The following is a 23617-nucleotide window of genomic DNA, read 5'->3' on the forward strand; positions in this document are numbered from 1 at the left end:
TCCAGCATTGCCCCACTGTCTCCAGCATTGTCCCACTGTCTCCAGCAATCTGCCCCACTGTCTCCAGCATTGCCCCCAGTGTGTCCTCCAATCTGCCCCAGTGTCTCCAGCATTGCCCCCCAGTGTGTCCTCCAGCAATCTGCCCCAGTGTCTCCAGCATTGCCCCACTGTCTCCAGCATTGCCCCACTGTCTCCAGCAATCTGCCCCATTGTCTCCAGCATTGCCCCCAGTGTGTCCTCCAGCATTGCCCCCCAGTGTGTCCTCCAGCATTGCCCCAGTGTGTCCTCCAGCATTGCCCCCCAGTGTGTCCTCCAGCATTGCCCCCCTGTGTGTCCACCGTTAACTGATCCAAAAAAAAAACAAAAAAAAAAAACAAGCAGTCTCCTCACCTGTCCGCGCTCCAGGCAGCGAGCTCCCTGCAGCAGCGCACACTCGCCGGCGACTGACAATGACGTCAGACGCCGGCGACATGTGCGCTGCGGCCGACTTCAGCTGCCAGCCTCCAATTGGCTGGCGGCTGTTGTTGTTAACTATTGACGTGCGGGCGTGCGCCCGCACATCAATAGGAAACCGCCGCAGCGCCAGAAGGGGCCCAGTGAGCAGATGAGAAGGGGCCCGATGCGGGCCCCCTCTCTCTGCCCACCGGATCCGGGGGCACACAAATGCCGGCGGGCATTCAGACGATTAGCAGAGGGTCAATCTGTGCGGTAGCTCAGGGCCCCCCCAGACCACTGGGCCCTGGGTTACCGCCCATATTGACCCTCTGATAATCCGCCCCTGCACCTCCCAGTCTGTGAAGTCAACCAGCAGATCAGTGTCCCTGTCCTTCGCTCCAGCCCACGCCATGTCTAACTGTTTCCAGTGTTCTCCTCTGTACACGGATGGCTGCATCAGTAACCAACAAGGTAGAAGCTGTGTGTATTGTGGAACTGTAGCTGGTAGTGGTTGCATTAGATTCATGTCCATGGGTGCGTGGCATTACTGGTATCCATTTAGGAGTTGCATGTACCTGTAGCGGGAGATGTACGTAGTATTGGCAGATCCAGGTGCTGGTTGTCCAGAGGCAGTTGGTTGTATGGGTGAGTGGTTTCTGCCTTCCCACAATGATCCGTCATACAGGAATAGTGCGATCCACAGAGTCTAAACCATCCATCAATCTGTGGTTACAAATTAGGAGTCCATAAAGGTACCAAAGCCAGGAGAAAGTCCAAAAGAACAGGCAACATACAAAAACAAAGAGTAGCTGCTGCTGCAATGGGCTGCCAGTAGCATGGCACCGTGTTATCTCCTCTGTCTCCTCCATCTTGCAGAGCAGATAGGCACATCTGCTCACTCTGGAGACTAGAGAGGAATTGAGGAATTTATTGAGGAATTTATTCATACCTTTTTGGGTAAGGGAGGTATTAGACCTGGAGGTGGCCTCTGAGGCGCTATTGCCAATTTTGACCATTATGAGATGTTCAAATTCAGCCTTGAAGAATAATTATCCTGGCACCAACACGTCCCTCCAATGCATGGAGTCAGAGAGAAGGAAGAGTTTTACATTTTTAGAGGATAAAAAGTCAGATAGGTTTCTTTTTTATTTTGTGAAGTACTTTTGAATGCAGATCTTTAATAGACCACAAGATGTCACTTTTGCCCCAAAAGAGGATCTGATCTGGGAAGTTGTATGAAAATTCCTGACTCCCTTCTCTGTTAGCTCCGGTGCATATACGGTAATCCTAAATCACTATAATTCAGAGATATTAAAGAAAACCAAAAAGACCAGAACATCCAGGGATATTCGCCAAGTAGATTTGTAATCTTCCCTCTATATATTATTCATTTTAGAGCATATGTGGAGTGCCCCCATGGGGCCTTGGGGTACTCGGTACTGGGTCCTGCGGTTCACAGGGGGATGTCACGGTGGCTGACCCGGTCCGTGGCCCTGGGACGTCTGTGTAAAAAGGAAAGGTCTTTAAAGGGATAGAGTAGTCGGATAGGACAAAACCCATATGACTGGTGGCTTGAGGCTGTTTATAGGGACTTTTAGCATGCCCCGGCCTCTGAGGGGTGCCACCGTGCCTCCTGGGTGTAGGTGCAGACAGGAAACTTGCAATTAGCTGTCCTGCCAGTCTCTGAAGTAAAGCATAAAGATCCATACTCCCTCGGTGTTCCAGTTACCGGGATTCTGTGCCTCAGAGGGAGGCAGGCTATTAAGGGCTGGTCCCCCTCTGGTTTCCTCTCCTTTGCTCTGACTTCCTTCACGCTCGCTGCAATACAGTTCTGCCTTTCAATGTGTCTCTTCCCAAGAGCTGTAGCACTTCAGGCTACATGGCTCCTCTGCTTCCTTTCCCTCTGTCTCTCTGACAGGAACTCCACTCTTTCCCTCCAGATCTGGATGTTCTTATAGGGGAGTTCACCTTAAACAGGCTTAGAGCTCCCCTTCCTGGTCTGGAGTGTGAACATGTTTGCGTGTTTGTGGTACCTGGATGCAGTTATCCTTCATTGCCTCCAAACGTAACATCACTCTCCCAGTGGGGAAGGCAACATTACTTTGATGACCAGGACCCTGGGGCGTCACATATGTAGTGTCTTTTGAATAAATCCCTTTTTCCTCGGTCCTCCTCTGTCTCATGTCTTTTCATTTTGCACAATTTCCTTTCCTTGTGTCCTTAACACACACCTGGGTAACGGCAGCGTTTATGTGGCATCCCTGTGTACCCTGTCGAGCATTTTTGAGGCATTCTTGTGTACTCTGCCGATGCCAGGATAATGAAAAGGTCTCACTACCCTGACCCTCCATGTTCAAATGCGCTATCCAAGATGGCGCCGGCCAGGAGAGTGAAGCTCCGGACACCACCGCGGCGGCCTCAGATCGAGCGCGTCAAGAGTCGAGGAGGAACACTGCACCCCTCAGCGGTAAGCAAGTCAGGTGCACCACCCACTGGCGAGCACTCCTCCACCCGCTCAGGAGAGCAGGGGTAAGGGGGAGGGACAGGAGGCACGAAAGAAAGGCCCCAAGTGCTGGGGACCAAAGAAAGACCAACAGGGGGTGGTAAATCCAGCCGAAGCAGAGAGGGGGAGGGGGTACAGGGACTCCGTGGAATGGTACCTCCGTGCTATTTACCACTTCATCTGAACCGCCATATACAGCAAGATATTAAGCCGGGAAGATGGCACACATCTTCTCCCCGCAGGATCAACACAATCTGTCCCACAGCCCAGCAAGGTCGGTAAAAGTCTTCTTTCAGTCCCAGAATCTCCCCCAAGGGCACAGGGGGTTCAGGCTAACTCCAGATTATAGGGAGAGATTCACTTTGTCCTATGGTTTGCTCTGTATTTTGCAGGAGCTCATGTAAGGCACGTCTTCTCCTCAGAGCAGCCAGGTCACGCCCGAGCATCACTTGCTTGAAGCAATCTTCTTCACCTGCAATTTTGGAAAGGTGCCAACAATTTTGTTCAGCCTATTTTGGGGTTTTTGTGTGAAATGATGTCAATTTACAGTGGGTACGGAAAGTAGTCAGACACCTTTAAATGTTTCACTCTTTGTTTCATTGCAGCCATTTGGTAAATTCAAAAAAGTTCATTTTTCACATTAATGTACACTCTGCACCCCATCTTGACTGAAAAAAAACAGACATGTAGAAATTTTTGCAAATTTAATAACAAATAAAAGCTGAAATATCACATGGTCATAAGTAGGGTTGAGTGACCTTTACTTTTATAGGATCGGGTCGGGTTTCACGAAACCCGACTTTTTCAAAAGTCGGGTCGAGTGAAATCGGCCGATCCTATAAAAAAGTCGGGGTCGGGGTCGGACGAAACCCGAAACCCAATGCAGTTTATTGGGTTTCCATGGTTCCCAGGGTCTGAAGGAGCGGAAACTCTCCTTCAGGCCCTGCGATCCATATTTTAGTGTAAAATAAAGAATTAAAATAAAAAATATCGCAATACTTACCCTCTGACGCGCCCTGGTACCAACCGGGAACCTTTCTTCCTTAGAAACAGCCTTCCAGGACCTTGCGGTGACGTTCGCGGTGACGTCGCGGCTTGTGATTGGCCGCGCGGCCAATTAGGTATATACTCACCCTCGGACGCGCCCTGCTTCTTTCCGGCAGCCTTCCTTCCTAAGAATCAGCCCTTCCAGGACCTTCGGTGACGTCGCGGTGACGTCGCGGCTTGTGATTGGCCGCGCGAGCGGTCACATGGACGGCCGCGCGGCCAATCACAAGCCGCGACGTCACCGCGAACGTCACCGCAAGGTCCTGGAAGGCTGTTTCTAAGGAAGGAAGGTTCCCGGTTGGTACCAGGGCGCGTCAGAGGGTAAGTATTGCGATATTTTTTATTTTAATTCTTTATTTTACACTTAAATCTGAATTCCGATACCAATTCCCGATATAAACATATCGGGAATCGGTATCGGAATTCCGATTCTAGATTCAAAAGATCGCCGACTTCATGGCCGACCCCACACAGGGGTCGGGTCGGGTTTCATGAAACCCGACTTTGCCAAAAGTCGGCGACTTTTGAATATTTTCGACCCGTTTCGCTCAACTCTAGTCATAAGTATTCAAACCCTTTGCTCAGACACTTATATTTAAGTCACATGCTGTCCATTTCCTTGTGATCCTCTTTGAGATGGTTCTACTCTTTCATTTGTGTCCAGCTGTGTTTAATTAAACTGATAGGACTTGATTTGGAAAGGCACACATCTGTCTATATAAGACCTCACAGTGCATGTCAGACCAAATGAGAATCATGAGGTCAAAGGAACTGGCCAAGAAGCTCAGAGACAGAATTGTGGCAAGCCACAGATCTGGCCAAGGTTACAACAGAATTTCAGCAGTGTTCAAGGTTCCTAAGAGCACAGTGGCCTCCATAATCCTTAAATGGAAGAAGTTTGGGACCACCAAAGTCTTCCTAGACCTGGCCATCCAGCCAAACTGAGCAATCGTGGGAGAAGAGCCTTGGTGAGAGAGGTGAAGAAGAACCCCAACATCACTGTGGCTGAGCTCCAGAGATGCAGTAGGGAGATGGGAGAAAGTTCCACAAAGTCAACTATCACTGCAGCCCTCCACCAGTCTTGCCTTTATGGCAGAATGGCCCAACGGAAGCCTCTCCTCAGTGCAAGACATATGAAAGCCAGCATGAAGTTTGCTATAAAACACATGAAGGACTCCCAGACTATGAGAAATAAGATTCTCTGATCTGATGAGACGAAGTGGTAATACTAAGCGGTATTTGTGGAGAAAACCAGGCACTGCTCATCACCTGCCCAATACAATCCCAAGAGTGAAAAATGGTGGTGGCAGCATCATGTTATGGGGCTGTTTTTCTGCTGCAGGGACAGGATAACTGGTTGTCCTTGAAGGAAACATGAATGCGGCCAAGTACAGATATATCCTGGATGAAAACCTCTTCCAGAGTGCTCTGGACCTCAGACTTGGCCAAAGGTTCACCTCCAACAACACAATGACCCTAAGCACACAGCTAAAATAACAAAGGAGTGGCTTCAGAACAACATTACTACATTTCTGTTTTTTTCCGTCAAGAAGGGGTGCAGAGTGTACATTAATGAGAAAAAATGAACTTTTTTGAATTTACCAAATGGCTGCAAAGAAACAAAGAGTGAAAAATTTAAAGGTTATGGATACTTTCCGTACCCACTGTATGCCCAATTTGCCTTTTCTTCCTCTATTTTTTTGTGTTGTTCCAATATATACACAAAGGAAATAAGCGTGTATAACAAACATGTATCATTTAATAATGTTCTGTGAGAAATCTGCTATAGATTTCTTACTCACATTTCACTTTCAGGATCCTCCGCAGCACATATATATGAATTGTATATGTACAACTATACACTGTTTTATTAAATTATATACCCAGGTTCTATTTATTTACGAATCAGTCTGTATACCAATTTTGGTCTTTTTATCTATATATATATATATATATATATATACAGTGGGGCAAAAAAGTATTTAGTCAGTCAGCAATAGTGCAAGTTCCACCACTTAAAAAGATGAGAGGCGTCTGTAATTTACATCATAGGTAGACCTCAACTATGGGAGACAAACTGAGAAAAAAAAATCAAGAAAATCACATTGTCTGTTTTTTTAACATTTTATTTGCATATTATGGTGGAAAACAAGTATTTGGTCAGAAACAAAATTTCATCTCAATACTTTGTAATATATCCTTTGTTGGCAATGACAGAGGTCAAACGTTTTCTGTAAGTCTTCACAGGGTTGCCACACACTGTTGTTGGTATGTTGGCCCATTCCTCCATGCAGATCTCCTCTAGAGCAGTGATGTTTTTGACTTTTCGCTTGGCAACACAGACTTTCAACTCCCTCCAAAGGTTTTCTATAGGGTTGAGATCTGGAGACTGGCTAGGCCACTCCAGGACCTTGAAATGCTTCTTACGAAGCCACTCATTCGTTGCCCTGGCGGTGTGCATTGGATCATTGTCATGTTGAAAGACCCAGCCACGTTTCATCTTCAATGCCCTTGCTGATGGAAGGAGGTTTGCACTCAAAATCTCACGATACATGGCCCCATTCATTCTTTCATGTACCCGGATCAGTCGTCCTGGCCCCTTTGCAGAGAAACAGCCCCAAAGCATGATGTTTCCACCACCATGCTTTACAGTAGGTATGGTGTTTGATGGATGCAACTCAGTATTCTTTTTCCTCCAAACACGACAAGTTGTGTTTCTACCAAACAGTTCCAGTTTGGTTTCATCAGACGATAGGACATTCTCCCAAAACTCCTCTGGATCATCCAAATGCTCTCTAGCAAACTTCAGATGGGCCCGGACATGTACTGGCTTAAGCAGTGGGACACGTCTGGCACTGCAGGATCTGAGTCCATTGTGGCGTAGTGTGTTACTTATGGTAGGCCTTGTTACATTGGTCCCAGCTCTCTGCAGTTCATTCACTAGGTCCCCTCGCGTGGTTCTGGGATTTTTGCTCACCGTTCTTGTGATCATTCTGACCCCACGGGGTGGGATTTTGCGTGGAGCCCCAGATCGAGGGAGATTATCAGTTGTCTTGTATGTCTTCCATTTTCTAATTATTGCTCCCACTGTTGATTTCTTCACTCCAAGCTGGTTGGCTATTGCAGATTCAGTCTTCCCAGCCTGGTGCAGGGCTACAATTTTGTTTCTGGTGTCCTTTGACAGCTCTTTGTGCTTCACCATAGTGGAGTTTGGAGTCAGACTGTTTGAGGGTGTGCACAGGTGTCTTTTTATACCGATAACAAGTTTAGACAGGTGCTATTACTACAGGTAATGAGTGGAGGAAAGAGGAGACTCTTAAAGAAGAAGTTACAGGTCTGTGAGAGCCAGAAATCTTGATTGTTTGTTTCTGACCAAATACTTATTTTCCACCATAATATGCAAATAAATTGTTAAAAAAAACAGACAATGTGATTTTCTGGATTTTTTGTTCTCAGTTTGTCTCCCATAGTTGAGGTCTACCTATGATGTAAATTACAGACGCCTCTCATCTTTTTAAGTGGTGGAACTTGCACTATTGCTGACTGACTAAATACTTTTTTGCCCCACTGTATATATATATATATATATATATATATATATATATATATATATTTAAACCAGGTTTCACCTTTTCTTACTTGTGTTGTCTCATTATTATCATATGTAATTTTTGTTATATTTTCATATATTCTAAATAAATATGATGATTTTACTATATTTTGGCTCACATGTTTTCTAAATTTGGGTTATTGTTGATATGATGCATATAAGCCTTACTATAAGTATTGTGGCTGTAGGTGTTTAATGTGTTATTTTATGTTATGTTGGCTATTTTTGCTAAATGGTTTTTTTACTTTATATTTAGTAATCCATGTAAACGTACAGTATATTAAAGCTGTTTTCTCGGCTTGAGCTGAATTTGTGCAGTGACTCTGCAAATGCAGATTAGTGACTCTTAACGGAATGCAATTCGTACACTGTCAGTATTACACACAATTGTTAGGTTGAGTGGGTGGATATGTGACCCCTGTATAGGATTTGCATACTGCCAGTCAGGTGCCAAATAGATTTTCAATAAAACATTCCCAGCAAAACCTTTTATGTCCTTACCATCACTGTTTGTTTGTTTTTTTTTCAAATTTTTATTTTCACTTAAAGGGGCTTTCCATTTCTGGACAACCCCTTACGAAATGTTAAAGTGCCCCATGCAAAAGAAAGCAACACCCCCCAAAAAACCTGTACGGACACTATATATAGTGTATATTGACACTGTTTTCTAGTGGTCTTGTGGCATTATACCATGTGAGAAGTAGAGCAAGTTAATGGCTGCTGATAATCTTCAGGCTTCACAGTCTCGTCAATGGAACTGTTCTATCTGACAGAACTGTGAAGGCTGCAGCCCATCAGTGGCGACTAGGGTTGAGCGAAACGGGTCGGCAATGTTCAGAAGTCGCCGACTTTTGGCAAAGTCGGGTTTCATGAAATCCGACCCGACCCCTGTGTGGGGTCGGCCATGAAGTCGGCGATCTTCTGAATCTGGAATCGGAATTCCGATACCGATTCCCGATATGTTTATATCGGGAATTGGTATCGGAATTCAGATTTAAGTGTAAAATAAAGAATTAAAATAAAAAATATCGCTATACTTACCCTCTGACGCGCCCTGGTACTAACCGGGAACCTTCCTTCCTTCGAATCAGCCCTTCCAGGACCTTGCGGTGACGTCGCGGTGACGTCACGGTTTGTGATTGGTCGCGCGGCCGCCCATGTGACCGCTCGCGCGACCAATCACAAGCCGCGACGTCACCGCGACAACACCGAAGGTCCTGGAAGGGCTGATTCTTAGGAAGGAAAGCTGCCAGAAAGAAGCAGGGCGCGTCCGAGGGTGAGTATATTCCTATTAGGTATATACTCACCCTCGGACGCGCCCTGCTTCTTTCCGGCAGCCTTCCTTCCTAAGAATCAGCCCTTCCAGGACCTTCGGTGATGTCGCGGTGACATCGCGGCTTGTGATTGGTCGCGCGAACGGTCACATGGGCGGCCGCGCGACCAATCACAAGCCGCGACGTCACCGCGACGTCACCGCAAGGTCCTGGAAGGGCTGATTCGAAGGAAGGAAGGTTCCCGGTTAGTACCAGGGCGCGTCAGAGGGTAAGTATAGCGATATTTTTTATTTTAATTCTTTATTTTACACTTAAATATGGATCCCAGGGCCTGAAGGAGAGTTTCCGCTCCTTCAGACCCTGGGAACCATTGGAAACCCAATGCACTGCATTGGGTTTCGAGTTTCGGCCAACCCCGACCCCGACTTTTTTATAGGATCGGCCGATTTCACTCGACCCGACTTTTGAAAAAGTTGGGTTTCATGAAACCCGACCCGATCCTATAAAAGTAAAGGTCGCTCAACCCTAGTGGAGACTGATAAGCTGCAGTGCTCATGTAACATCACAATGTCATATGACCCCAGGGAACATACTGCCGACATCGTGGAAACAGCACTGGTTCAGGTGGTGACTGTTTTTTTTAATCTGGGGCACTTAACCTTTAAGGACAGAGCAGTTTTAGTTTTTGCGATTTCATTTTTCACTTCCCTTTTTCCAAGAATCGTGACTATTTTATTTTTCCCACAGAAAAAGGCACATATTTTTTCTGATACTAATTATACTGGAAAATAGGAAAAAAATTCCAAGTGAAGTGAAATTGTAAAAAAAAAAAAAAAAAAGCAATCCCACAGTTGTTGTTCAGGTTTTGTTTAAACTTACATGGAAATACTCTAAGATTGTCCAGGTCAGCACAATTACGGCGATACCAAAACTTAATTTTTTTAAATTTAAGTTGTGAAAAAAATATTCAAAAATTTGTTAACCCCCCCAAAAAATTAGCTGGAGTAGCCATTTTCCAAAATCCATAACATTTTTATTTTTCAGTTAATCGAGCTGTGTGAGGTCTAATTTTTTTCAGGAGGACCTGATATTTTTATTGGTACCATTTTGTTGTACAAATGATTCTTTGATAGGTTCTTAATGCATTTCTTGGTGAAGGTGTTTTGTAGCAACCAAAAGCCCACAAGATTGGAGTTTAAGTATTCTCCTCAAATTTTTATATTGATCAAGTTTATTCATTTTATATTTTCAGAGATCAAATTTTTTTGGACACATGGATACCAAATATGTGCATATATACAGTACAGACCAAAAGTTTGGACACAGCTTCTCATTTAAAGATTTTTCTGTATTTTCATGACTATGAAAATTGTAAATTCACACGGAAGGCATCAAAACTATGAATTAACACATGTGGAAATATACTTAACAAAAAAGTGTGAAAAACTGAAAAAATTTCTTATATTCTAGGTTCTTCAAAGTAGCCACCTTTTGCTTTGATGACTGCTTTGCAGACTCTTGGCATTCTCTTGATGAGCTTCAAGAGGTAGTCACCGGAAATGGTTTTCACTTCATAGGTGTGCCCTGTCAGGTTTAATAAGTGGGATTTCTTGCCTGATAAATGGGGTTGGGACCATCAGTTGTGTTGTGCAGAAGTCTGGTGGATACACAGCTGATAGTCCTACTTAGGGTTGAGCGAAACGGGTAGAAAATATTCAAAAGTCGCCGACTTTTGGCAAAGTCGGGTTTCATGAAACCCGACCCGACCCCTGTGTGGGGTCGGCCATGAAGTCGGCGATCTTTTGAATCTAGAATCGGAATTCCGATACCGATTCCCGATATGTTTATATCGGGAATTGGTATCGGAATTCAGATTTAAGTGTAAAATAAAGAATTAAAATAAAAAATATCGCAATACTTACCCTCTGACGCGCCCTGGTACCAACCGGGAACCTTCCTTCCTTAGAAACAGCCTTCCAGGACCTTGCGGTGACGTTCGCGGTGACGTCGCGGCTTGTGATTGGCCGCGCGGCCGCCCATGTGACCGCTCGCGCGGCCAATCACAAGCCGCGACGTCACCGCGACGTCACCGAAGGTCCTGGAAGAGGTTTTCATCCAGGATATATCTGTACTTGGCCGCATTCATGTTTCCTTCAAGGACAACCAGTTATCCTGTCCCTGCAGCAGAAAAACAGCCCCATAACATGATGCTGCCACCACCATTTTTCACTCTTGGGATTGTATTGGGCAGGTGATGAGCAGTGCCTGGTTTTCTCCACAAATACCGCTTAGTATTATCACTTCGTCTCATCAGATCAGAGAATCTTATTTCTCATAGTCTGGGAGTCCTTCATGTGTTTTATAGCAAACTTCATGCTGGCTTTCATATGTCTTGCACTGAGGAGAGGCTTCCGTTGGGCCATTCTGCCATAAAGGCAAGACTGGTGGAGGGCTGCAGTGATAGTTGACTTTGTGGAACTTTCTCCCATCTCCCTACTGCATCTCTGGAGCTCAGCCACAGTGATGTTGGGGTTCTTCTTCACCTCTCTCACCAAGGCTCTTCTCCCACGATTGCTCAGTTTGGCTGGATGGCCAGGTCTAGGAAGACTTTGGTGGTCCCAAACTTCTTCCATTTAAGGATTATGGAGGCCACTGTGCTCTTAGGAACCTTGAACACTGCTGAAATTCTGTTGTAACCTTGGCCAGATCTGTGGCTTGCCACAATTCTGTCTCTGAGCTTCTTGGCCAGTTCCTTTGACCTCATGATTCTCATTTGGTCTGACATGCACTGTGAGGTCTTATATAGACAGATGTGTGCCTTTCCAAATCAAGTCCTATCAGTTTAATTAAACACAGCTGGACACAAATGAAAGAGTAGAACCATCTCAAAGAGGATCACAAGGAAATGGACAGCATGTGACTTAAATATAAGTGTCTGAGCAAAGGGTTTGAATACTTATGACTAGAGTTGAGCGAAACGGGTCGAAAATATTCAAAAGTCGCCGACTTTTGGCAAAGTCGGGTTTCATGAAACCCGACCCGACCCCTGTGTGGGGTCGGCCATGAAGTCGGCGATCTTTTGAATCTAGAATCGGAATTCCGATACCGATTCCCAATATGTTTATATCGGGAATTGGTATCGGAATTCAGATTTAAGTGTAAAATAAAGAATTAAAATAAAAAATATCGCAATACTTACCCTCTGACGCGCCCTGGTACCAACCGGGAACCTTCCTTCCTTAGAAACAGCCTTCCAGGACCTTGCGGTGACGTTCGCGGTGACGTCGCGGCTTGTGATTGGCCGCGCGGCCGCCCATGTGACCGCTCGCGCGGCCAATCACAAGCCGCGACGTCACCGCGACGTCACCGAAGGTCCTGGAAGGGCTGATTCTTAGGAAGGAAGGCTGCCGGAAAGAAGCAGGGCGCGTCCGAGGGTGAGTATATACCTAATAGGAATATACTCACCCTCGGACGCGCCCTGCTTCTTTCCGGCAGCCTTCCTTCCTAAGAATCAGCCCTTCCAGGACCTTTGGTGACGTCTCGGTGACGTCGCGGCTTCTGATTGGCCGCGCGAGCGGTCACATGGGCGGCCGCGCGACCAATCACAAGCCGCGACGTCACCGCAAGGTCCTGGAAGGTTGTTTCTAAGGAAGGAAGGTTCCCGGTTGGTACCAGGGCGCGTCAGAGGGTAAGTATTGCGATATTTTTTATTTTAATTCTTTATATTACACTAAAATATGGATCGCAGGGCCTGAAGGAGAGTTTCCGCTCCTTCAGACCCTGGGAACCATGGAAACCCAATGCACTGCATTGGGTTTCGGGTTTCGTCCGACCCCCACCCCGACTTTTTTATAGGATCGGCCGATTTTACTCGACCCGACTTTTGAAAAAGTCGGGTTTCGTGAATCCCGACCCGATCCTATAAAAGTAAAGGTCGCTCAACCCTAATCCTACTGAATAGACTGTTAGCTGCTTTTTTCTTGCCATAATACAAATTCTACGTAAAGAAAAACAAGTGGCCATCATTACTTTAAGAAATGAAGATCAGTCAGCCCGAAAAATTGGGAAAACTTTGAAAGTGTCCCCAAGTGCAGTTGCAAAAATCATCAAGCTCTACAAAGAAACTGGCTCACATGAGGACCGCCCCAGGAAAGGAAGACCAAGAGTCACCTTGGAAATCAGTTCTTCTGAGGATAAATTTATCCGAGTCACCAGCCTCAGAAATCGCAGCTCAGACTAGAGACCAGGTCAATGTCACACAGAGTTCTAGCAGCAGACACATCTCTACAATAACTGTTAAGAGGACATTTTGTGCAGCAGGCCTTCATGGTAAAATAGCTGCTAGGAAACCACTGCTAAGGACAGGAAACAAGCAGAAGAGACTCGTTTGGGCTAAAGAACACAAGGAATGGACATTAGACCAGTGGAAAGCTTCGCTTTGGTCTGATGAGTCCAAATTTGAGATCTTTGGTTCCAACCACCGTGTCTTTGTGCGACGCAGAAAAGGTGAATGGATGGACTCTACATGCCTGGTTCCCACCGTGAAGCATGGAGGAGGAGGTGTGATGATATGGGGGTGCTTTGCTGGTGACACTGTTGGGAATTTATTCAAAATTGAAGGCATACTGAACCAGCATGGCTACCACAGCATCTTGCAGCGGCATGCTATTCCATTCGGTTTGCGTTTAGTTGGACCATCATTTATTTTTCAACAATACAATGATCCCAAACACACCTCCAGGCTGTCTAAGGGCTATTTGACCAAGAAGGAGAGTGATGGGGTGCTCCGCCAGATGACCTGGCCTCCACAATCACCAGACCTGAACCCAATCGAGATGGGTTGGGGTGAGCTGGACCACAGAGTGAAGGCAAAAGGGCCAACAAGTGCTAAGCATCTCTAGGAGCGCCTTCAACATTGTTGGAAGACCATTTCCAGTGACTAACCCTTGAAGCTCATCGAGAAAATGCCAAGAGTGTGCAAAGCAGTCATCAAAGCAAAAGGTGGCTACTTTGAAGAACCTAGAATATAAGACATATTTTCAGTTGTTTCACACTTTTTTGTTAAGTATATTTCCACATGTGTTAATTCATAGTTTTGATGCCTTCAGTGTGAATGTACAGTTTTCATAGGCATGAAAATACAGAAAAATCTTTAAATGAGAAGGTGTGTCCAAACTGGTCTGTACTATATATACAGTTAGGTCCATATATATTTGGACAGAGACAACATTTTTCTAATTTTGGTTATAGACATTACCACAATTAATTTTAAACAAAACAATTCAGATGCAGTTGAAGTACAGACTTTCAGCTTTCATTTGAGGGTATCCACATTAAAATTGGATGAAGGGTTTAGGAGTTTCAGCTCCTTAACACGTGCCACCCTGTTTTTAAAGGGACCAAAAGTAATTGGACAATTGACTCCAAGGCTATTTCATGGACAGGTGTGGGCAGTCCCTTCGTTATGTCATTCTCAATTAAGCAGATAAAAGGCCTGGAGTTGATGTGAGGTGTGGTGCTTGCATTTGGAAGGTTTTGCTGTGAAGTAAACATGAGGTCAAAGGAGCTCTCCGTATAGGTGAAACAAGCCATCCTTAAGCTGCGAAAACAGAAAAAACCCATCCGAGAAATTGCTACAATAATAGGAGTGGAAAAATCTTCAATTTGGTACATCCTGAAAAAGAAAGAAAGCACTGGAGAACTCATCAATGCAAAAAGACCTGAGCGCCCACGGAAGACAACAGCGGTGGATGATCGCAGAATAATCTCCATGGTGAAGAGAAACCCCTTCACAACAGCCAACCAAGTGGACAACACTCTCCAGGAGGTCGGCGTATCAATATCCAAATCTACAATAAAGAGAAGACTGCACGAAAGTAAATACAGAGGGTTCACTGCACAGTGCAAGCCACTCATAAGCATCAAGAATAAAAACTCTAGACTGGACTTTGCTAAAAAGCATCTAAAAAAGCCAACACAGTTCTGGAAGAACATTCTTTGGACAGATGAAACCAAGGTAAACCTCTACCACAATGGTGGAAAGAGAAAAGTATGGCGAAGGCGTGGTACAGCTCATGATCCAAAGCATACCACATCTTCTGTAAAACACGGCGGAGGCAGTGTGATGGCGCGGGCATGCATGGCTGCCAGTGGCACTGGGTCACTAGTGTTTATTGATGATGTGACACAGGACAGAAGCAGCCGAATTAATTCTCAGATATTCAGAAACATACTGTGTGCTCAGATCCAGCCAAATGCAGCCAAACTGATTGGTCATCGTTTCCTACTACAGATGGACAATGACCCAAAACATAAAGCCAAAGCAGCCCAGGAGTTTATTAAAGCAAAGAAGTGGAATATTCTTGAATGGCCAAGTCAGTCATCTGATCTCAACCCAATTGAGCTTGCATTTCACTTGTTAAAGACTAAACTTCAGACAGAAAGGCCCACAAACAAACAGCAACTGCAAACCACCGCAGTGAAGGCCTGGCAGAGCATCAAACAGGAGGAAACACAGCGTCTGGTGATGTCCATGAGTTCAAGACTTCGGGCAGTCATTGCCAACAAAGGGTTTTCAACCAAGTACTAAAAATGAACATTTTATTTAAAATTATTGAATCTGTCCAATTACTTTTGGTCCCTTTAAAAACAGGGGTGGCACATGTTAAGGAGCTGAAACTCCTAAACCCTTGATCCAATTTTAATGTGGATACCATCAAATGAAAGCTGAAAGTCTGTACTTCAACTGCATCTGAATTGTTTTGTTTAAAATTCATTGTGGTAATGTCTATAACCAAAATTAGAAAAATGTTGTCGCTGTCCAAATATATATGGACCTAACTGTATATATATGTATATGTATATATATATATATATATATATATATATATTTTTTTTTTTTTTACATATCTTTATTGTTAGCTAGGGAAAAGGTGTTTTTTTTTATTTTTCTATCTTATTTTTTTTACTTTTTAAAACCCTTTTTTAATGTTTTACTTTATTTGTCCCCTTATGCAACTGTAACCAACAATTGTTTGATCGCTTTTTCTATGCACAGCAATATCATAGTACAGTATTGCTGCATATAGTAAAAATCACTGTTTTCTATGTCACTGGCTGGACATCACAGAAGTGATCACATGATAGACCCTGGGGGCGTTCAACAGGTCCCCAAGCTGTCATAGCAGCCCATTGGTTACCTCCTATTGCGTAGCATGGAAGCCCAGACTGACATCTTGGCTGGATCATGACGCTTAAATGCCATAGTCAGCAATTAACAGTAGAATTTAAGAGAGGCCACGTGCACATGTTGAGTATTTGGTCAATTTTTACCTCAGTATTTGAAATCCAGAACCAGGAGTGTGACAGTCAGAGAAAAAGTATAATACAGTGTGTCTGTAAAGTCATAGTGCACTTTTGGTGCCCTATTATGATCCGGTGACCTTGGAGCCACATGGAACTTTCTCTGAGTTGGTGGAAACTGTACTGACCGCAAATCCTGAACTTAACACCGCAACTAGAAGTAGCCGTGGGGTGTACCTAAGAAGCCGTAGACACCTCTTCACAGCCGGAGGACTAAATACCCTAAAGATGGAAATAGGAATACTACCTTGCCTCAGAGCAGAACCCCAAAGGATAGGCAGCCCCCCACAAATATTGACTGTGAGTAGTAGAGGAAAAGACACACGCAGGCAGGAAACAGGATTTAGCAAAAGAGGCCACTCTAGCTAAAATAGGAAAGGATAGGACAGGATACTAAGCGGTCAGTATTAAAACCCTTCCAAAAATATCCACAGCAGAAAATACAAAAAATTCCACAATCTAACTAAAGATGTGGAGCGTATATCTGCAACTCCAGAGAATTCAACAAGACTGAGAAAACACTGACACAATCTAAGCTGGACAAGAGAAAACAAATGAATAGCACAGAATTATTAAGCACACAGCATGTGTGCCACAGAAACAAAAACCAGACACTTATCTTTGCTGAATTGGCAGCAAGGCAGGAGGAACCAGACAAAGATCCAAAACCTCCCAGAACCATGGACAACTGGCAAGGATTAATGAATCCTGCACGCCTAAATATCCCAGTCAGAACTGCAATCAGCAGATACACCTGGCCAGGACTGCAACTCAGGGACAACTGCATTCCCACCTACAACCACTGGAGGGAACCCAAAAGCAGAATTCACAACAGTGCCCTTTCTCTGGCCCAATCATACCAGACTTGTTCATGAAGAGAGATAACAAGAACCAATCAAACAACACAAACTCATTTAAGCTGTTGCTGAGCCCCCAGTCAGATTAACCCCTGATAAACTGAAGTCTGATTAATACACTGCCAGGTCTGTGACATCATGCAACCACAAGTTTATGCCAGCAGTGTGGTTTTCCATGCCAGTTGAGATGTGGACGGTACAGAGGAAAGTTCAGTGTGTTCTGTGAGATCGACAATGATGTAAGATTTTTGCAGAAGATTGTGTTTAGCGATGAGGCGACCTTCCATTTCTGTGGACATGCTCATTGTCATAACGTCTGAATATGGGCTGTTGAACATCTTCATGCCTATGTTGAGTACGAATGTAACACCCGTAAAGTGAACGTGTGGTGTGGCCTGATGCATGATAAGGTGATAGGCCCATTTTTTTTTCGCGGAGCAGTCTGTGATGGCAAACACGTATCTTGACATGTTGGAATTGTATGCAGTGCCACAATTTCTAGAAGGTGTCATCTTTCAACAGGATGGCGCACCTCCACACTATGCCACCATTGTTCGTGAGTTTGTGGATAGAACATTCACCTGGCGGTGGATAGGCAGGGGTTCAGTCAAGCTATGGCCACCGCAATCCCTGGATCTGACACCCTCAGACTTTTACTTTTGGGGTTATGTGAAGCAACATGTGTACATTGAATGTATCAACGACATTAATCACTTAAAACAGAGAATCACAGACGTTATTCACTCAGTTACATCAAACATCCTTACCCGTGTGTGGCAAGAACTTCACTACCATTTGGATGTGTGTAGGGCAACAAATGGAGTCCACATCGAACTGCACTGAATATGTATGAAACTGGGAGAGTTTTTCTTTTATTTGGAGCAGATTTCACATTTCTATCGTCTTTTGTTGCATGCCAGCGACTTGTCAGAAGTGCACCAAGACTTTACGGACACACTGTAGAACGTCACACACATCACTAATTCTGTATTTTTCACCTGCTCCTGGTTTTGGCTTGCAAATACTGAGGTAAAAAATAATTAAATACTGAATTTGAGAATGTGACCTTTGAGGCAGATGTCATCTATGTAATAGCTGGCATCTTCCCTTTGTGGAGCAGTCTTCATTTCTGAACCCCCTCCCGAGTACCTGACATGTTCCATCAAGGAAATGTCCATCAAAGGGTGTTAATTGGTCAAAAAGGGGTTGTCCATTAGTGGACTATTACACTATCATTTTCCACTTAGCCATTGTGTATGAACCAATTTATTCTTGCATCTTTGAATCCACTGTAAAACACCCTGAATGCCATAAAGATGAAATCCAAGCCAACTGTGGAATTGTGTTTTTTTAAACTTGTGTTTTTTTAACTTACCACATGAAAACCAAGCCTCATGTACCTACTGTATATTAATGGGAAAAATATGATTGGTTACGCCTCCTGGTCAACGAAAAATCCCCAAAACGCCCAATCAATTAAGTTAAGCAGTAAGATTCATCGAAATACTTGCATTAAGGCTACATTCACATTTCTTGGCCATGTTGCTTTTTTTTCTGCATAAATACATATAGTTAAATTAGTGATAAAATGTACAACTGGTGGAGAAAGGTTGAACATGATGAACTAGATCTTTTCTTAACCTATGCAACTATGTAAAATACTATGGCAGCAATGTGTGAAAGCAGCCTAAAAAGGAATGAAGAAAGCAGAAAAATCCAGTTTACAGAAAAAGTCCAAAAAAGTGCATTTCATTTGCCAAGGTACATAAAGCAAAGATGAAAATTTTGTGTTCACAAAAAAAAGTACAGGCATCTTTTGACGTGTTTCGAGTGACATGCACTCTATGTCAAGCATGTCGCTCGAAACGTGTCAAAAGATGCCTGTACTTTTTTTTTGTGAACACACAATTTTAATCTTTGCTTCATGTACCTTGGAAAATGAAAAGCACTTTTTTGGACTTCATCTGTGAGCTGGATTTTTCTGCTTTCTTCATTGGATGTTGCACCCTGCCCAGGTGCTATCCGTGCTCCACAAGTGTGAAATCGCAGGTGGTGAGCTGGATTTTCTTCTGTGATTCAGCCTAACAAGCCTTGTTCTGGTACAAGATACTGTATATGTAATCAGCCTAGCTCTAATATTATATGTACTGATCTTGTCTCCATCACTGTATACGCGTGCTGAGTTGCGTTATAGTCCTGTGTTTGTCTAATAAACTTGGTTTTGGTATTGTACTAATGGAATGGACTTAGTTCTGGTAATATGAAATTTAATTTCGTAATATGATATAATATTTTTGAAATATTGTAAATTTTTCTATTCATAATTAGTTAAGGAATAATTTTCTGCAATGGGATATGTTGCAAACACTCATATGCTTTCACCGTTATCCCTTGTAAAAAGAGGGCCTTCTACTACCCTCTCTCCCTTCTTTTTATCATTGTAACATAGTAACACAGTAACATAGTTAGTAAGGCCGAAAAAAGACATTTGTCCATCCAGTTCAGCCTATATTCCATCATAATAAATACCCAGATCTACGTCCTTCTACAGAACCTAATAATTGTATGATACAATATTGTCTGCTTCCCCCACCCCAGAAAAAAGTCACAAATGCAGGAAATATGAGGTTAAAAAATTGAATCCTACCGCTGGTGAACAAATCAGTTGTTCTTACTCGTTATACCTCCCCCCATCAATGAACGTACAGTATATGCTGAAGATAAATGGTCCTCAGGGTGCAAAGAGTGATAAAATATTTTCTTTGTTAACATTCATCACTTACCCCAAGAACTCTTGGTCTGAAACGTCTAAACCGTTGTTTAAAGTCAATTGTTTGGGGCTCCACTGTGTAGGAATTCGGTTGTGAGAGCGCAGAGAGTCCACTTAGTTCTGAAGAGGTGGATGGGGTATTAAACAGTGGACTTGACGTTTGCTGAAAATTCGAAGGCATATGTAATTCTTGAGACATAGAGGGGACATTAGTTTCAGATCTCCGAATCCAAATTTCAGTTGTCCGTGGTGTGCTTAAATGAAGATTTTCCTCATTCCATATTGGCAATCTGTCAATAGTTTCATAAGCAGGAGGAGGGGAAAAATTATCCCATTGCTGGTCGGCAGGTTGAACAGACCCTGTAGAGACTGGATATCCAGAAGGTCTGTAGTGAACACATCCATAGTTACACCTGTTGGCTCCATTGCTTGGTATGGACATTAGTTGGATTACTACAGATTAAAAATAAGGTTGATTAGTAGATGGCACTATGCATTGTCAAGTGAGGACATAATTCAACAGAAAATATGTTATTCAACATTGCAAAGTAAGGCAATGCTACATCACTATCAATAAAACTAAAACTTACAGCATGCTCAATCAACTCACGCTGAAACCTATACTTTTCCAACAGCTAAAAAGCTACCCGCTTTTGGAGATTGCTAATGATTGAAGTTAAATATATACATTGCATGTTAATATGATCATATGCTATGTAAATATGATCATAAGGCAATGCTAATGAAGTTCTTGACATGTCCAATAATTTTCCAGAGAACTGAAATTCATAATTCCATGAATAAAATAATTTATTGTATACTGCTTTACAGAATTTGGAGGTCAACTTCAGGAGCTGTTGTTTTCATTTTAAAAGAAGAGCTACAGATGATTAGAGATGAGTGAATCTTTTGAAATACATAGTCACCAACTTCGCTGAAATTTTCCCCCAAAATTTGATTTGCAGTGAATAAATTTGCACAAATTTAAATGCTGGAAAGCTTGTAAAAGACATGTGGGGCAGTGTTGAGAGAGAGAAAACCCCGCTGACCATCAAGGCTTACACTTTGTAGGTACGAAAGAGAAATAGCCCTTAAAATCGTAAGAGCTTAGGCTAGGTTCCCATTGCGTTAATGGGACCGCGCAAACGGACAGCGTTGCACGGCGAAATTAACGCCGTGTAACGCGTCCGTTAGCGTGCCCATTAACAGCAATGGGGACGCGCATCACTAGCGCATGCCAATTTTGGCACGCACTAGCGATGTGCCGGTGTTTTGTGGCGCGCCACGGACACTGCTTGCAGCGTCCGAGGCGCGCCCGCGGTCCATTCCCCGCTCTCGCAGATCAGAGATCTGCGAGAGCGGGGACGTTTAACGCAACCCCTTTACAACACATTGCAGCGCGGCAGGCATAGCTAGGCGCTAACGCAATCTGAACCTAGCCTTACACTCTACCGATGAGGGAAAATAAAAAGCCCTACTAACTATAAGATCTCACACTCTACAGGAGAGAGAGAAACCTGCTAACCATAAGAACTTACACTCTATATGAGAGAGAGAAAGAGATCCTCGCCATCTATAAAGGCTTTCATTCTACAGGCAAGAGAGAAAACTCTGCGGACCATAAGAACTTACAATCTACAGAAAAGAGAGGACCCTGCTGACCATGAAAGCTTACAATCTACAGAAGGGAGAGGACCTGTCGCGCACAGTGTGGGAAGACTAAGTGCATCACGAACGTATGAGGATAAGGAAGCCCAGACACTAGGGAAAGGATGAATAGAGACACATAGACAGATCTGATAACACCCTACTTGCCCTACTGTGCCTAAATTGGTTTCTCAGTAATTGCCATGCAAGAACCTAAGTCCTGTATCTCCCTAGAGCTAGGCCCTGGATAGGAAGGGGGAGGGGATGAGCACTGATCAATCACTACTGTAAGCTAAAGACAAAAAGGTAGACAGACAAGGGGAATGAACTTAACTTGAGCAAACTCAGAGAGGTAACACCAAATGTCCTCAAACAGCTCCAGAGAGAAAGTTAGCCGATTGCTATAGTTCCAAGCCTTCACAAGGGAAGAAAATGTGAATATCACCGTTAACACTCTGCAGCAGACTTGGGATATATAAACCACACCAAATCATCTATATGCACCTTTTCTGGGGCAGCTGAGAGCTGATGTTTTTAGACTGGAGGGCAGTATCCATGGCCCCTTCCTAGGCTATGAATATCAGCCCCCAGCTGTCTACCTAGCCTTTGCTGGTTATTAATTATAGGGGGATCCTATGTCATTTTTTGGGGGTCCCCAATTTTAATAAAGGTTAAGTATACAACTGTGAGCTCATATTACTAGCCTGGGATGATCCATGGGTATTACTCCCTTCCCAGGCTATAAAATCATCTTCCAGACATTGGCTTACCCTCTGCTGGTTAAGAAAATTATGCAGGAGCTCAAGCCATTTTTTTAAGACAAATAATATTTTAATAATTAAATGCATGTACAGTAAGCTACAAACACAATGCACTAATTGTATATGTCACTGACATCTTTATATCTATCTCTTCTATGTGTATATATGTATTCTATCTATTCTATCCTAACCTCTCACGCTGTGCTTTTGCTGAAAAAAAAGAATGGACAGCACCTCCAAAAATCATACAATGATCTAATGCCGCTAGGCAAAAATATATATAACTGAACATGAGATTCTTAGTTAACATTCTGAGCAGACTGTATGAAGCCCTCTGCCATGTCATGGCAAACCTCGTAGTGGGTCATACCGCCCTAATGGAGCGGAGCCATGCGCTGACCACCGCCACAGCAGCAATGCACCAGCAGGGCAGATGGCCTGGTGCCCCACAGTACCCATGCTGTAAAACTGAGTCCCCATGACTCCAGACTGCGCCGCCCCACCAACACAAAACTGCAGCAACAATGGCTGCCACACAGTTTAGTGTGACTCCAGCCTAATTCTATGAAACATCTCAATTATAAAAAGAGCTTTGAATTCAGACTTCAGAGTTCAGAAGGATTGAGGATGAACAGATCAATTTGCATAATTACTTTTTTTTTAAGAGTGGCTGATCCATAGAATAAAAAGGGATAATCGAATCACCTATTTTTCTCAAAAGCTCACAAAAAATGAATCACATATCTTGTGGATTGACCAAAGTGTGAATCAGCAAAACACAAGTCAGGTGAAAATTTTAATTTTCTCCAGACAAGAGCCTAAAATCTACTATGTACAGAATGTAATTTAAAAACTGTGTTAGGTCTCCTTTAGAGACCTAACTTAATTGTGTTAGGTCTCCTTTAGACATCGGTAAATCCCTTATGTGTTTTATCTGTGAGTTTTCTAAGCTAATGCATGTACCCATTAAAGTCTATGAGATTGTTTGCATGTCCATGTTTTTTTGCAGACAATACGTCCACAAAAAAAATGATGGAGACATGTTATATTTTTGATTGGAGTTACGGATCAAAATTATTCACACAAGTTTATGGGTCCGTGAAAATCTAGTTCATGATTAACAATGTAATATATAAGAAGTTTTATTATTTTTTTCATTCATGAAAATCACTGATGAAACACTGATTGTAAAAACTGATCCACTGATCAAACACTGAAGAAACTAGGATGAAAAACACTGATGACACTTGGACCCTTTTTTCCATACATGAAGAATCACTGATGTCTAAATTAGGCCTAAAATACATCACAGCTAAAGGGGAGGACATAGCTGCTTATAAAGAGTTCATCT

The 23617-nt window shown here is 43.5% G+C and overlaps 1 protein-coding gene across 1 annotated transcript in view; it reads right to left on the minus strand.

Annotated features, from left to right (window-relative positions):
* Positions 1-23617, minus strand: part of LOC138667663 (uncharacterized) — a 98137-nt gene that overhangs the window by 50090 nt on the left and 24430 nt on the right. The window contains exon 2 of the mRNA XM_069755789.1: positions 19872-20311. Coding sequence (XP_069611890.1) covers positions 19872-20300 — 429 coding nt within the window. The 5' untranslated portion in view covers positions 20301-20311. The remainder of the gene's footprint in view (positions 1-19871; positions 20312-23617) is intronic.

Source organism: Ranitomeya imitator, chromosome 2 (genome assembly GCF_032444005.1).
Source record: "Ranitomeya imitator isolate aRanImi1 chromosome 2, aRanImi1.pri, whole genome shotgun sequence".
In the NCBI taxonomy this organism is placed as follows: domain Eukaryota; kingdom Metazoa; phylum Chordata; class Amphibia; order Anura; family Dendrobatidae; genus Ranitomeya; species Ranitomeya imitator.